The following is a 17,519-nucleotide window of genomic DNA, read 5'->3' on the forward strand; positions in this document are numbered from 1 at the left end:
CAGTGGCAGAATTTTCTCAGTCACCCCATGTTACTTGTCTGGTGAATGGTAGTTCCAGCATAATGACGTACCGCTATGCCATAGTGCGCATGGGTTCCATGAAGCGAGCTTAGGAGCTGAGCTCAGTCCACAAAGAGGGGGGGGGGGGGGGGCGGCTGCTATTAGCAGCTGGGTCATCAGAGTTAATGACAGACAGCAGTGATCTTGCTGCTGCCCGCCATTAATCCATAAACTGTGGCTTTTAAGTGTCAGTAACAGGAGCTTCTTTGAACGTCCAATCAGAACCCACACAGTGTGAATGCGGGGGTCCCAATAGGTTGGTGGAGGTAATCTTCATACCTCTGGGCAGTCTGATCGGTGGTCATCTAATACAGTCTGCCTCAAGCAGGCTCTATGAGAAAATCGCAGATAATACTGGTGAATGTTATGCAATGGGATAGCATTGAACAGCGTGTGCAATCTAATGATTGCAGGTAATAGTCTCCTAGAGGGACTTAAAAAGTGTGATTTTTTTTTTTAATTTTGGAAAACTATGAGAAAGCCCCTCCACCAATAAAAGTGTAAATCACCCCCTTTTACAATCTTTAAAATAAAACAAGTATAAAAATATACAGCGGTACCTTGGTTTAAGAGTAACTTGGTTTAAGAGCGTTTTGGTTTAAGAGCTCACAGTCTTTCAAAATTGTGACTTGGTTTAAGAGCATTGCTTTGGTGTAAGAGCTCCCTGTACTGGGTGGGAGGGGGAGTGGGGGAGGGGCATGGTCTGCATAGCAGGGTCTACAGCCCTGTACTCTGACCCAGGAAGTCTCCCTCACCTTCCAAATCATAGCAGATCCACTTCAGGCTGGGGCTTACATCAGGGGACAGGACTGTGGAGGTAATCTCTTCATAGCTGTAACTCCTCTCTCCCCGGACAGAGAGCGCTGCATGTATGTGCCCACATCTGCCCTGCTCATTCCTTCATGCTCCCTGCAGTCTCTGTCAGCCCTTGTGTTTCCCATCCTCTCCATTACTGTACAGTAACTTATAATATCACAGATTCTGCTGGATCTGAATGTTTGTTTCATCTGTTCTACATGGTATTCAGAATATTAGATCATTATTTTGGGGGGGTGTAACCAATTTTCTGCACGTCAATGATTTCTTATGGGAAAATTTGCTTTGGTTTAAGAATGGATTTGGATTACAAGCGCCGTCCCGGAACGAATTATGCTCGTAATCCAAGGCACCGCTGTATATATATATATATATATATATATATATATATATATATGTATATAGCGTAGTTTGCGTAATTATCTAGGGAAATATAACAATATTATTCCTGCGTGTTCAATGGGGAAAATCGATAAGAGAGTGCAAGCAATCAAAATTTCCCATCTACACAAATATTATACTAATTAAAACTAGAGATTGTTTTGCAAAAAATTACGCCCCAACCAGCCCTGTAAGAAAAGAAATAAAGGCGCTATGGATCTTAAAAGGCGAGAAGGAAATGAACAAAAGCGCAAAAACGAAAAATGGCCAAAAAAGAGTTTAAAGGGGATGTTCTAATTTTTCTTTCAAATTTGTAAATTACTTCTATTAAAAAATCTCCAGTCTTCCAGTACCTATCAGCTGCTGTATGTCCTGCAGGAAGTGGTGTATTCTCTCCAGTATTACACAGTGTTGTCTGCTGCCACCTCTGTCCATGGCAGGAACTGTCCAGAGCAGCAGCAAATCCCCATAGAAAACCTCTCCTGCTCTTCAGACTGGACAGGACATACGGCAGCTGATAAGTACTGGAAGATTTAAGATCTCTGGTACTTTGTGTCATTAGTCGATTTGCAAAAAAATTTTGTTGGGTTAACCACCCTTTTAATACCCTTTGTAAGAACAATCTTTTATACTGTGGTACACGTGAGGAGGTAGGAAAAGTAAGTGAGCATTGGAAATAAAGAAAACAGGGCGGAAGTGCTTCCCTTAGATTGATCTTCACTGGTTGGCTTCCAGCAGGTAAATTTTGTAGGAATATAGCATTCACTGTGTTGCAGTTTCCTATGCGGGATGCAGGTCTGTATGGAGACATGGCATGGTACCTCTCTCACTTTGTAATTTCTCATTTTTGGAAGTGGAAGCTTGAATTCCCTTTAGGCCTTTAGACTGGTCCTCCTTGGTATAGAGGATGAGGTTGGTCCTCCACAGTAGAGAGGCCGCAGGGACAGGCTTTTGGCCTCGCTAAAGAGAAGACAAGGCAGAGAACACCTCACAGCTTCCTACTCTGCTCTTGGCTACTCACAATATAAACTGCTGTAAACCAGCTAACATGGGGGCAGAGCTGGAGATGTTACCCACACATACGTGCAAACTCTACATATATATGAAGCAATGGTTTTTGAATGGGGCCTTGCTCACATGGGTCTACAATTGTAGCCATTAGATGGCAGAAAAGCATAAAGTTCATATATAGCAATATAAATTAGCACTGTGTGGACATACTTGGCTGTTTGGGGGCAATTCATAGAGATTAAGCTTAAATGTTCTGCTTTTGAAACTTTAAATATGTTAAGCATATGTGATTTTTTTTTTAAAAAACCTTGTGTGTGTATAAGGAGCAGAACCTGTACATGGTATTTTTTTTACCTGTTTTCTACTGCAGCCATAGAAAGTAGACTGCTTTCCTAAATCTCTACAACACACCCTCAGAAGTCGCAGCAGCATAGAGGAGATTATAGAGCAGTACTTAAACCGTGAATCAAGCATTGGTTTGTTTGATGTGATCTAATACTCACTATAAGTCCCTGTATCCTCTGCAATATCTCTATCTGCTTTTGTTTCTCACCAGCTCCTCCCCCTCTTTCTGTGCCTTCTCCATAGATCACCGTGGGCAGCTGTAACCTCATCCCTCAGTAAATTTAAAAAAAAAAATACTCCAAGAATATAAAATACTCCAATAGGGTCCAAGAAGCTGAAATATAATTTTCCCTTTGTGGAAAATAAATTATTATCAAGAGAAGCAAATCTGCTTTCCCACATCTCTATAGCACACCCTCAGAAGTAGCAGCAACATAAAGGATACTATAAGGCAGTACTTAAACTGTGAATCAAGCATTGTTTTTTGTGTAATCTAATACTCTAATTTAATAATCCAAGTCTCTGTATTTTCTACAGTCTCTTTATCTGCTTTTGTTACTCACTATCTACACACACACCCTCCATAGACATCTATGGGCAGCTGTAACCTGATCTCTCAGTGAGCTGAAAAATGAAAATACTCCAAGAATATAAAATACTCTAATAGGGTCTAAGAAGCTGAAATATAGTATTCCCTTTGTGGAAAAGCAATGATCAAGAGAAACAAATCTGCTTTCCTACATCTCTATAGCACACCCTCAGAAGTAGCAGCAACATAGAGGATATTATAGGGCAGTACTTAAACTGTGAATCAAGCATTGTTTTTTGTGTAATCTAATACTCACTATAAGTCTCTGTATTCTCTGTTTATTTATCTGCTTTTGTTACTCACCAGCTACACCCCCCCCCCTCCGTAACCTGATCTCTCAGTGAGCTGAAAAATTAAAATACTCCAAGAATATAAAATACTCCAATAGGGTCCAAGAAGCTGAAATATAATACTCCCTTTGTGAAAAAAGCAATAATCCAAAGAAACAGATCCTATACAAATGACCCGGGCACACAGTCTTCACTAGCAGGGTGCTCATTTGGTCAAACCCTGCTGGTAATAGCCAATTGATGGGGGTTCCATATATATATGTATATATCCCCAAAATTTTTCAAAAGTCAAATATTTGCCTCTTTGACATAAGGAGTTAAAAGAAAATTGACATAAAGTGCGCCCCTTGTCTTGAGATCCTCATTATATAAAATATCTCCGGCAACAGCCAGTTGCCATAGAGACCTCGAGAGAGCATGTTTATTAGACATCATTATGTTTTTCCTTCAATCCCTTTTATTGTTTTTTTTTTTTTTTTTCAGGACTCAAAAACTGCCAGAATAACTGTGCATTATACAATATATAGGAAATGGAGATAAAAAGAGAGACGGCGCCAGAAAGAAAAGAAAAAAACTGTACATGTAATGGATGTATAATCCTTGGCTGTCACTTTGTCACCGGTGTTTTTAGGTACAGAGTGTGATAGCGAGGTTGATAGAAACACTTCTCTCTTTTTTTTTTTCATTAATGCGTTTGCTTAGAGCAATTTATGGTAATTATGTTTCTTTGTTTCCTTTCTTTTTGAGTAATCTTTTTGGAATCTTGATGAAAAGTGAACACAACTTATAGAGAAGTTCTTCTAGGTTACTAAGGGCAAATTATTTCCAGGTACTGAGCCCAGTAAGGCAAGAAAAAGTCAGTAAGTCATAAGAAGGTCAACTACCACCTGTGTATGAAGGTCAGATGGACAATAATTTATATAGATAGATAGATAGATAGATAGATAGATAGATAGATAGATAGATAGATAGATAGATAGGAGATAGATAGATAGATAGATAGATATATAGGAGATAGATAGATAAATAGATAGATAGATAGATAGATAGATAGGAGATAGAAGATAGATAGATAGATAGATAGGAGATAGATAGATAGATAGATAGATAGATAGATAGATAGATAGATAATAGATAGATAGATAGATAGATAGATAGATAGATAGATAGATAGGAGATAGGAGATAGATAGATAGATAGATAGATAGATAGATAGATAGATAGATAATAGATAGATAGATAGATAGATAGATAGATAGATGATAGATAGATAGATAGATAGATAGATAGGAGATAGATAGATAGATAGATAGATAGGAGATAGATAGATAGATAGGAGACAGATAGATAGATAGATAGATAGATAGATAGATAGATAGATAGATAGATAGGAGATAGATAGATAGATAGATAGATAGATAGGAGATAGGAGATAGATAATAGATAGATAGATAGATAGATAGATAGATAGATAGATAGATAGATTGATAATAGATAGATAGATAGATAGATAGATGATAGATAGATAGATAGATAGATAGATAGATAGATAGATAGATAGGAGATAGATAGATAGATAGATAGATAGATAGGAGATAGATAGATAGGAGACAGATAGATAGATAGATAGATAGATAGATAGATAGATAGGAGATAGATAGATAGATAGATAGATAGATGATAGATAGATAGATAGATAGATAGATAGATAGATAGGAGATAGATAGATAGGTAGATAGATAGATAGGAGATAGATAGATAGATAGATAGATAGGAGACAGATAGATAGATAGATAGATAGATAGATAGATAGGAGATAGATAGATAGATAGATAGATAGGAGATAGATAGATAGATAGGAGACAGATAGATAGATAGATAGATAGATAGATAGATAGGAGATAGATAGATAGATAGGAGACAGATAGATAGATAGATAGATAGATAGATAGATAGGAGATAGATAGATAGATAGATAGATAGATAGGAGATAGATAGATAGATGATAGATAGATAGATAGTAGATAGATAGTAGCTAGATAGATCGATAATTTGAATCTTGGAGCAGCACCACCCAAGGTGTAATGGGTGCCTGCGGGAAGTCGAGACCACGACTTGACTTTGTATATAGCAGAAATCTCCACAGCACTCCAAAGTAGTCAAAAATAAATGTGATTTATTCCATAGTGAAACAGCACAGCAAAGTGTCGGATAGCGACGTTTCAACGACCTCCGTCGTCTTTTTCAAGCGTCGTTTGATAGATAGATAATAGATAGATAGGAGATAGATAGATAGATAGATAGATAGATAGATAGGAGATAGATAGATAGGAGATAGATAGATAGATAGATAGATAGATAGATAGATAGATAGATGGGTAGATAGATAGTGATAATAGGAGATAGATAGATAGATAGATAGATAGATAGAAGATAGACAGGAGATAGATAGATAGATAGATAGATAGATAGATAGATAGATAGATATGCAGATGTTCTAGAGATCAGTAGGGGTCTAAGTAGTCGGATCCCCACAGATCATCACCTATCTATTGAATAGGTGAGGGCTGGTATACCCTCTTAGGTGCCTTTATATGTACCAGATCCGCAGTGGATTTCATGCTTTCGAAATCCGCTGCGGATCCAGTGCCATTCATCCCTATGAGAGCACATACTTGCAGCAGGATTGACATCCCGCTGTGAGTATGTGAGTTAACCGCCTGCAGCCCGCCGCCAAGAGCATACATTACCTGCTCGGCGCAGTGGCTGCATGTGAGGCTCCCGGCTCCAGTCCCATCAGCCAATCAGTGCTGCCAAGTACTGATTGGCTGAGCGAGACTGGAGTCGGGAGCCTCACATGCAATCGCGGCGCAGAGCAGGTGATATATGCTCTTGGCAGCGGGCTGCAGGCGGTTAACTCACATACTCACAGCGGGATGTCAATCCTGCTGCAAGTATGTGCTCTCATAGGGATGAATGGCACTGGATCCGCAGCAGATTTCACGGCGAATTCGCAGCGTGACATCCGCTGGGGATCTGGTACGTGTGAAGGCACCCTTAGGTAACATTCAGTTTACATTGATATCCTGAATGAGTATAAGCTGCTTTTATGATGCTCCACAACTATGAGGCAGTTTTACATCAGACTGCAACGTAAACCGTGACAGTAAAATGTTGTAAGTGGTGAAGAGAAACATTTTACCGCTCATGTTGGTGGCCAAATTTGGCAAACAGTGAGAAGCGATGACTCGGTCTCCAGCAGAGATGTAGTTTAGGCCAGATTTATTATGTGTAATTTTTGGTCCTGCTGTATACCTGCCCATAGCAAGAGTAAGAAGTCTGAGACATTCAAGAATGCAAAAAGATATAAATGTGATACTTTAAACAGGCTGCAGCTCATTGTAGATTTACCTCTACAATAAGCAGCAGCCGCTGTTTCTCATGGATCTGGCTACCCCCCCCCCTGCACAATGACACAAGGGGGCATGGACCGAGGTGGGCAGAGGGGACTAAGGGCTCTATTCCACGGGACCATTATCGTTCAAATTATCGTTACATTGTTCGGATCTAAACGATAATCGTTCGGTTGAATAGCAGTTAACGATTAAACGGACGAGAAATAGTTGATCGCTTAATAAGACCTGGACCTATTTTCATTGTTGCTCGTTCGTCGTCAGTAGCAACAAACGCAATATTGACGACAAGACGACCGCAAGAACGATCATAAGTAACAATTATCATTCCATGTAAATGGGTTAACGATTTCAGGCCGTTCGCAATAGCAGTCGTTTAAAAATAGTTTATCGTTACCGATTATGCGAGCGATAATTGTCCCGAGGAATAGGGCCCTTAGCAACAGAGAAGCCTGGGTCATGCACCAAGGTTTATTTGGCTTATTATGGCTTAGTATGTATACAGTATATATATATATATATATATATATATATATATATAGTCTGTATAATAATAAATAATAAGCCAGACCACTGCTTTTAGAGCAGAGTGGTGGTCTCTTAGACAATGAGCTGTCAACAATGGGAAGGAAAGTGCAGCATATCAGAAGAAAAGGTTAGTGAATGATTGTATTTGCAAAAATATTTAACTTGCTGAGTCCTACAAGTGTAACTATACTGGCTGAGATGGGACACCCCTTTAAGAAAGCACCACTGTGTCCAGTCTATGGGAAAAACTGGTGCAAAGGAGCAGGGGAGGAGCAGACCAACAGATTCACAAATGGAATGAAACAATTCCTTCTTTCAGTGTCTTATACTAGAAGAGCTCAGAGTCATTTTCGTCCTTTTCCTCTTCAGAGAGTGTAATATTTTATAACATGTTGCGTTAGTCACTATATCATTATATAACATTATAGGGTTTCATAAAATTCTATTTAAATCCTCTCATTGCAATAAGGAGATAAAGTGGAAGAGGGATAATGTCTCCCGTCATTAAGAAGCTGGAATGCGTACAAAGTCGGCCTCAGAAGTTGCCTCGCCGAGGCTTAAGGACATGTGGTCTGTAAAAAAATGTTGAAAATAGAAAAACAAATATGTGGTTTTCTTAAGAGCCGTTTCCAGGCAGGCACAAACAATGGCCTTTGTGTGTATTAGCGAAAACCACAAATCAACACTAGGCCGACTTACATCCTGCAGAATCCCAGCCCTGGCGCGGTTGTATCTGGGAAATAGTACAGGTCTTTCTTCCAAGTTCAACCTTTACTGTAATAACATTCGATATATTGCGGTGGGCCGTCTGTGCATTATCTATGGGGCAGCTGACTGCTGCCAACTGGCTCATGGAAGAAGTGAGAAAGTGGGTCTAGGAAAAGCAACAACTTAGGGTGCACCACTAACCATAAGACCCCATATCCAAACATATCATAGGACCCGAGCCGCCACAACTACCCTCAGCGGCAAGTATGTTTTGGACATGAGTATGACTATAATATTCAGGGACTACTCTGCTCCCTATATTTCCATGGTCTTTCTACAATCTCCATTTAACTCCTTCCATTACCTCCAAGTGGACATGGGTCCCATTGGCTGCATGCACTATACCATCCGTCATATCTGCTACCTTCGTTTCCCATTTGCTCCTGTCCAGTACATCTTTTTCTTAAAGCGAATGCAATATCAGGTACATTCGCTTTTGGTGTTGCACATGAATAGATTGCTGCCAGCACTGGCCCAGGCTAACGCACTGGGGACGGGCCAGCCCGCCTCCATTGCGTCAGCCTGGGCTGGTGCTCAGTAAAAGACCGTTGCTGTGCGCGGGAATCAGGCCGTTCAAAAGGACCGTGGCTTCCCCGCTCTGGCGCCGTTCTATTCATGTGTAACACTTAAAGCAAATGTACCTGATGGTACATTCGCTTTAAGTGCCACCTATTAGAGGTAGCTATCCTGTCAATGTCCAAGTCATGAAAGAGTCTTTTGCAGGGAGCATTGCCTGGCCTTTAAAGCTTTCTATCCCAGCTAAAAGAAACATTAGTTGTAGCACCTATAGTTGTGTTTGGTGGATCTTTGACAGGGTCCTTTTAGATGGTGGCCGTGCAAGGACGCAAACGAGGGCCGATCGCTGAGATTGACATGCTGTGCTTCCTAAGCCACGATACAAAGCCATTTCTGGAAGAAACCAACATTAGGACAGACATTTTCAAGTCTCAATTAATCAACCCTGTTTCATTTGAAAAGCTACAAAAACAATATGAATATATTTACCTTCACCATCACAGTATTACTTTTGGAGACAGAGGGGGCTAATGGCGAGTCATTGGTTGGCATTAACCCTCTAAGTCCAATGGACGTTAAATCTTTCAACCATGGTTCCTTAGAGGTTTCCTCCAAAAGGGTTTTTCCTATCCTTCCTACTGAAGAATTTGCTGTGATTAGCACCATTAGGGATATCATAGTTTAGTCTTTGACAGCTAGGGAGCCTAAAGTTAAAGTCCACACTTTGATAACCTCAAGGACAGCCTGGTCAATGCCATAATGTGTTCCCACATGCATGCGAGAAAGCATTGTGGCCGTGACCCTTTAAGGTCCTGATCATGATATCCAAATAAATGGTCAGGCCTGTACTGCCCTCCGCTTGCACTCCTGAGTCCCAACCCTGATCCCTGGTGTAAGTCCATGTCAGTAAAGTTTTCGGTAAGTGTTGAGTGCACCTCCGTCCTACTATATAGGTTTGTTGGCATGAAATAAATGACTACATTGTAAGCTCAATATTTATTTTAATACAAATATTACGAGTGAAATGAAGGTCACTACAGCGTAAATGCAGATGAGGAGAAAAATACATTTCCAATGCTCTTAGAAAAAAAATGTTCTAGAAGGGTTGGATCTCAGATGCACCTAGATAAGGCTTGTTTCATGCCCTTGGCCTTACCTCCAATGGCAAAAGAAGGTCCCCAATAAGAAGACCAACAGTCCAACTGGGTCCTCGGACACATATCTAGTATGTGCGTATGTCGGCATCCAGTTGTAAACTCTAGGCAAGTGTGAAGACTTGTCTGATGTACATGAGGCACAGTATAGTACTATGAATCCATCTTCATAGCATAAGCCCAAATCACGGACAGTACCAAAAAAAAATGATAACTGTAAATGTGATCTAATACATTTTATAAACTATATTACACAAATTAAAACACTGACGTTTGTTTCATACCAGAAATCCCTTTTTGCATAGGGAACGTTTCATTATCACCATAAAAAGCTACAAAAACCCCATTTCCACTGCAGAACAGAACCCCACTTTTAGGCAACAACAAAAATAACGAAAAGAATGATCAAGTCATTGCGGCGCTCACATCTTGTTTCCTTTGCTGCAGCAAAGTTTATTACCTGGAAAAACCTCCTTTTTCCTGAGAGATTTTTTCCACGGTTCGCTTAGGCTACTCTTGTCATTGCAACCAGTTGCCAAAAAATCGTAAAGTCGGCCTTTGCGTTCAAGCGTAGTGCCACTCCCGTTGGAGGCCTCGCAGCTAAAGCTGTGCGGGCCTCGCTTTTCTTCGGCTGATTCCTCGTGCAAATTTAACTTGTGTTGAGACCTTGAATTGGTAACAAACCCCCCACAGGAAGGCCCCTGGATGCTGTTCCTGTATAAAGGAGCATCTGTCATGCTGTAATCCATATGGTGGGAGCATCCTGGCAAAGGCAAAGAGCTACTAGACGAACAGGAAGCTGCAATGTGCCCTCCGTTGGTGTTAACGGCGAATGGGAGGTTTAGATAATGGCTGCCACATTCCTGGTAAAAACAACAAGTCTGAAGGCTACTGTCGTCCTTGGCAATACGAAGGCGTTTCCGATAGGGACAATCCTGGGGCACAAACCATTCCTGCGCGGACGTTCCACTCAGGGCGCATGCTGAGAAGCACCAGTTGTTCTGCAGTAAAATCTCGCCATGAATTCTCTTCATCAAGTTGTTGATCAGGACCGATCTTCTGAGGAACACTTCGGGATCATCGATGAACTTTAATTTCTCCAAGGACATGTAAAGGACATGGGCCCTCTCTTCAAAGATGGATACATTCTAAATCACAACAAAAAAGAGAAACCATAGGTGAGATTTCATCAAATTTGAAAAATTTATTGCAATGTCTACACAAAACTACTACTACCTAAAAAAAAAACTATTAAAAAATAAACACTAAACACAACTACTGCAACATAGAGCTGGTCATGCATATTAGATACAGTAAGGGTCAGCTGAACCATTTGATTTTGGTAGGGTTTGCTGGTCATCTAATGTGCATAGGGCCCATTTATTCTCCCCGATGGCAAAATGTTAAGGGGCATAAACATTGGGCAGTTAAGATAAGGATCAGACAGTTGAGATTATGGTCAAGCAGTTGAGATAAGGATGAAGCAGTTGGTATAAGGATCAGGCAGTTTAGATAAGAATCAGGTAGTTGGGATATGGATCAGGCAGTTGAGATAAGGATCAGGCAGTTGAGGTATGAATCAGGCAGTGATAAGGGAAATAAGGATCAGGTGGCTAGAATTTAACATCAGATCCATTTGTTCAAAAAAAAATAAGATTCCTTTGGTAGGAACCCCCCCCAAACATGCAATCAGGAGAGTTAGCTGTCACCCATAGATGTCCGATAGCTGTCTAATCTGTATGGCCAACCCTGTCTTTACAGAAAACAATATCATTCTTCTTTCCTGTGGATCCAGTGGGTGATTCCCATTATGTATCTATCAAAGTTCAGTAAATATCGATTACTCCTGGCACCGGCTACACACAAAAGATTAAGATATCTGCCTGTAAACTGCTGTCCCGTCAGAAGAAAAGACCCATTCATGTTTCTCATTTGCCCAACATCTACCATCAGTGGACAGTTGGAAGCCCCCATTCACATTTGACTGCTTGATTGTTTGTTTGTTTGTTTGTTTGTTTTTTGGGGGGGGGCACTAAATCCGACTGTAGTTTACCCATGCCTGGTTGCATGCATCTCTTCTCTTTTCCTCTCTTTCCTCCTATATAATCCCTCCCGCCTCATGACTATGCTTATCGGGAGCCACCATGGGATCATTTTGGTCTTTTACTACCACTTTAGCCACAGAATGTGTAATATAATGGCGACTTTCCCCCATTAGATATACAATGAAGAGCATTTTTCCACTCTAGCAATCTCACAGCTTAAAAGCAGCGTGTGTATTCAGTAGTTCTCCCTTTCCTTAAATAGATGAAAGCTTTTGAGGAATTACGATAAAATGCATCCTCTGTTGATACTGAAGTAAAGGAAATTGACCATAAAACCAAAATAGTTTTTGCCATTTATATGATTGACCATAATAATGTAACGCAGCTCTTATATATGATAGAATCATTCCCATGAGCCTGTGTACCCACTGGGGCTTACAATATAAGGAGGCTAACTCCAATAGGTGGCCATAGAGAGACAGCAGAGCTGCTTTGCATACTTTTTACCCAGGATGAATAGTTTGACCCAGAAGACTCCCTAAGCTATAACCCCCTGCCACGTAAAGGGCACAAGGGCCGATATTATAAGAAACATGAAAACTTTTAAGAAACTAGAGAACTGTGACAATATTGTACGATCATATAGCACAAAGGGACACGTTTATCAAACTTCCGTCACCGGTGTACACCACGGAAAAAGCACAGGTTCTTACTTTATCGGTAGCATACTCCAGGCCGAAGCCTCACTTGCCTGATGGGCTGGCGTGGCTTCCTCCAGCGCCTAATTTATCTGGAAACTGGCGAAGAGCATGCGAAAATCTACACCTGTCGCCCAAAATGTTTATTGAACAAGTTCGGAAAATGATATGAACATCCATAAGTTAAATATTCTCTCGCATGTACTCGCCTGTGCTTTTTGCTTCCCATCCTATAGTCTTTGTGCAACTTAGACCAAGGGCATCAAGATTTGCTATACATGTCTGTTAGATTGGGGACCCCCATTTATCAGGAGTAAGAAGGTCTTCTTACCCCTGTTCCTCCATGCTAGGTCACCAATAACTAGTGGGACCTACATCATGGCAAGGGTTGAATCAAGTTCACTGTTTTTGGGATTACAATAGACCTACATTAGTTGTCCCACCATTAGAACTTATGCCTGATCCTCAGGATAGGGGAGAAGTGTATAATCACAGGTGGGTCTGACCACTGGGACCCCTGTGATCTCATAAACAGGGTCCCAAATCTTCTGGAGGAACAGAGCAGTGGTCATTCTTACGGGTAACTCTGGAACCAATTCTCAAAACTGCACAGTTGGACCCCCTGTGATTATACATATATATCCTTTCTATTGGAGGGAAGCCGTCTCTAAATGAAGAGAACTACACACATCCCCCCCCCCCCCCCATCTTCTCCATTAAATCTTTGTCTGGTGTGCAGAACATGGTTAGCAGACTCCCATTTTCCCCATTCACATGTCCCTTAGTTATGGCCATAATTGCCGATCCACAATTATGAACAAAATTAGTGCCCAATGATTTCTATATGCACACTATTTGTAGTTTTACGTGGAGCAAACGACTAACAGCACAGGTACGGCACAGAGGATGAAGGTAAGAGACATATTTTCATCCTGAGCAATAGGGACATATGAGCAGGTAGGATTCGTCTAACCTGCTGCTAGTTCCCCTTTAACTTCACAGCAGCATAAAGCTCAGGAAAGATTTCCCCATATTTTATATAAATTTTATCAATTTAGTGTATCATATAGAAAAGTAGTAAAGGCAGAGGTGTGCGCTGACCTCATCTCTAGGAACAGGAATGAGAGGGAGCCCTGCTGGGGACCAGGAAAGAGAAGGGAGCCCTGCTGGGTACCAGGAATGAGAAGGGAGCCCTGCTGGGTACCAGGAATGAGATGGCAGCCCTGCTAGGTACCAGGAATGAGATGGGAGCCCTGCTGGGTACCAGGAATGAGATGGGAGCCCTGCTGGGTACCAGGAAAGAGAAGGGAGCCCTGCTGGGTACCAGGAAAGAGAAGGGAGCCCTGCTGGGTACCAGGAAAGAGAAGGGAGCCCTGCTGGGTACCAGGAATGAGATGGCAGCCCTGCTGGGTACCAGGAATGAGATGGGAGCCCTGCTGGGTACCAGGAAAGAGAAGGGAGCCCTGCTGGGTACCATGAATGAGATGGAAGCCCTGCTTGGTACCATGAATGAGATGGGAGCCCTGCTGGGGATCAGGAATGAAAATGAAAGTCATGCTGGGGACTATGAATGAGAAGGGAGCCCTGCTGGGGACCGAGAAAGAGAAGGGAGCCCTGCTGGGGACCAGGAATTGGATGGGAGCCCTGCTGGGTACCAGGAATTGGATGGGAGCCCTGCTGGGTACCAGGAATTGGATGGGAGCCCTGCTGGGTACCAGGAATGAGATGGGAGCCCTACTGGGGATCAGGAATTAGATGGGAGCCCTGCTGGGGACCAGGAATGAGATGGGAGCCCTGCTGGGGACCAGGAATTAGATGGGAGCCCTGCTGGGTACCAGGAATGAGATGGGAGCCCTGCTGGGGACCAGGAATGAGATGGGAGCCCTGCTGGGTACCAGGAATGAGATGGGAGCCCTACTGGGGATCAGGAATTAGATGGGAGCCCTGCTGGGTACCAGGAATGAGATGGGAGCCCTGCTGGGTACCAGGAATGAGAAGGGAGCCCTGTTGGGTACCAGAAATGAGATGGGAGCCCTGCTGGGGACCAGGAAAGAGAAGGGAGCCCTGCTGGGGACCAGGAAAGAGAAGGGAGCCCTGCTGGGGACCAGAAATAAAAGAGAAAGTCATGCTAGGGACCATGGAAAGAGAAGGGAGCCCTGCTGGTGACCAGGATTGAAAGGGAAAGTCATACTGGGGACTATGAATGAGCAGGGAGCTCAACTGGATACCAAGAATGAGAGGCGTGCCCTGCTGTGGATCAGCAATGAGGTGGAAGCCCTGCTGGGGACCAGGAATAGAAGGGAAAGTCATGCAAGGAGTGTGATCTGGAACTCTACTGGGTGGGTGACTAAAGGCCCTATTCCACGGAACGATTATCGACCGTATTCGTCCGAAATCGGCCTTTACGGACGATAATCATCTCATGATCGTTGCTGTTTTTTGTCTTTTAACCATGTTGAAAGACAAAACAACTGTGATAGCAGCGATCTGTTGCCGTCGCTCCGTGAAATACGCCACTATGCTCTATGGGCTGCCCGGACGATCTAGCAATCAATCACCTGGGCAGCCCCCTGCAGCTCCCTGCGGCCCCTTCCACACTCACATGCTCCCTGCTGCTGTGTGTAATGGCGGTGGCAGCGAGCGGGGAACGAAGAGCAAACGAGCATTGACAGCGCTCGTTTGCTCCTCACAGTCGGCCTGTGGAATAGGGCCTTTGGCGTAAGCAGAAGTGTAGTCCTTTATGTACATACATTCACAAAGAAACCTGAATGCAATAATTGTGCCAAAATCTTTCCAAGGTAAACAGCTTTATATTTGCTGCCCCTGTAGAGGAGATGAAATGTCTGCAGCTGGTGACATCACCCCGTCTCTCATTCCTGCATTTTGCGGCCTTGAACATTTGAGGCATATGGAATAAATGACAAGTATGCACCATTATGTTTTATAAATCACAGGCATATATGTAAACCTTCACTTGCAACTTTGCTGAATACATGAACTTGGATTTAGACAAAGGATTGAAACTTCAGTCGGAGTCTAGAAAAAAAAAAAAAAACTATAAAAAGTCATTGTATTTCCCCCCCAAAAAAGCACAAAGACTTCTGGCAAATATCAAGAATAACTTGGACTCAGACGACTTTATGAAAGATGGCGCTGCGCCAAAGATGACACATAAGGTGCCATAGAACGAGATGGAAAATTCTTTACCACGTAAGTACTTGCAGGACTGCGGCGGAGAAATGAAACATTTCCGGCCACACCAGGGCTGAGGTAATCGGAGAGATGGCCTCGGAAATCTGAGTCTTCACTTCATTTGTTATTCTTTCAACAAACTCGAAACAGAAGTCTGTGATGTCTCAGCAATACGAGAAGAGACAGAGCAAGCGCTGTATGTATATGCGTGTGTATGTGTGGTGCTCTTCCACTAGACGATGGCCTTTGTACCCAGCAAGGAGATGGTAACTTGAAGAGGACCTCTCTACCCTCCTGTCCTGTCTGTTTTAGGAAAAAAAGATCTGCTCTGTGCTGTCACTCTGTTATTCCTCCTGGAAATGTATGAATAAATCGACATCTGGGTGTTTCCTTTCCTCTTGAGGGAATCCCTGTGCAGTCTAAAGGCCCTATTACACGGAATGATTATTGGCCGCATTAGGCCGATATCGGCCGTTATGGCCAATATTCGTCCCGTGTAATAGAAGGCAACTGATCAGCCAACATGAACAATGTCGGCTGATCGTTGCTGTCGTTTGTCTTTGAACATGTTAAAAGACAAACAACTGTGATAGCAACGATCTGCTGCCATCGCTCCAGGGAATAGGAGCGGCAGCAGACCGCAGCTATCCTCTATGGTCTGCCCGGATGATCTAGCGATCACCCGGGCAGCCTCCCCACAGCTCTCCGTGGCCTCCCCTACACTTACCCACTTGCTGCCACCGCGGGGAACAAGGAGCAAACGAGTACTAAAGGCCCTATTCCACGGAACGCATATCGTTCGTATTCGGCTGATATCGGCCGCTACGAACGATAATCGTCCCTTGGAATAGAGTGCAACGATCAGCCGACATCGTACATGTCGGCTGATCGTTGCAGTCGCTTGTTTTTCAACATGTTGAAAAACAAGTGACTGATATAGCAGCGATCTGCTGCCGGCGCTCCATTGAATAGGAACATCGGCAGCAGACGCTGCTGTATCCTATGGGCTGCCCGGACGATCAGCGATCACCCGGGCAGACCCCCCCCCCCGCAGCTCCCCGCCGCCCATCCAGCACTCACCCGCTCGCTGCAGCCACGTTGAATAGCGGCGGCAGCGAGCCAACTGCTATCTCTGTGCCTGTTACCCCCTGTGCTGCACTTCCTGTGTCTGTGTCACTTGAGGACCTTCCCGCTAGCCAATTAGTGACCAGAGAGGGGTAAGAAGAGGGGTAACGTAGGCACCAGCAGGATCTGAACAGCATCTGAGCACCAGAATCATGGGTGAGTATACATGCCAGCCTGCAGCTGGGGAGCAAACAAAAAAAAACTGAGTGCTTCTGGGAGAAAGGTTTCACTGTGAATTTCTCAAAAATGCAAAGTCAAAACTTTTTTCAGAAGAGGTGCTTAAAATAGCAGATACCCTTGTAGCAATTATATATAAGAGGTAGGGGTTGAGGTTATGATATGGGCACTAACCCTAACTCTACAAAATCTAACCCTAACTTAGGATTAAAGGGGAACTCCAGATAGCCCATAAAGAAAAAAGTAAAATGCACAAAAAGCATATAGGTGCACTCGCACCTTTTTTGACACCTTTCCCGCTTGTTTATGCTGCTCCTAGCCCCAGATTCAGACTTTTACAAATCATCCCAGTTTTACATCATGGCATCGGCCTAGGAAACTACATCTCCCAGCATGCATTGCATGATCGTA

At 42.9% G+C, this 17,519-nt stretch overlaps 1 protein-coding gene and 1 long non-coding RNA gene across 4 annotated transcripts in view; one reads left to right on the forward strand and one right to left on the reverse strand.

Annotated features, from left to right (window-relative positions):
- LOC138774175 (uncharacterized) overlaps positions 1-17,519 on the forward strand; it is a 111,222-nt gene that overhangs the window by 55,982 nt on the left and 37,721 nt on the right. The gene's annotated exons all lie outside the window — the stretch shown is intronic.
- SERTAD4 (SERTA domain containing 4) overlaps positions 9,714-17,519 on the reverse strand; it is a 63,835-nt gene continuing 56,029 nt past the window's right edge. For 2 of the 3 annotated variants that reach the window (XM_069954821.1, XM_069954820.1), the window contains exon 4: positions 9,714-11,019. In XM_069954821.1, the coding sequence (XP_069810922.1) occupies positions 10,294-11,019 (726 nt within the window). In that variant the 3' untranslated portion in view covers positions 9,714-10,293. The remainder of the gene's footprint in view (positions 11,020-17,519) is intronic. The other variant, XM_069954819.1, reaches the window with a different exon arrangement.

This window comes from Dendropsophus ebraccatus, chromosome 15 (assembly GCF_027789765.1).
Source record: "Dendropsophus ebraccatus isolate aDenEbr1 chromosome 15, aDenEbr1.pat, whole genome shotgun sequence".
Lineage (NCBI taxonomy): Eukaryota > Metazoa > Chordata > Amphibia > Anura > Hylidae > Dendropsophus > Dendropsophus ebraccatus.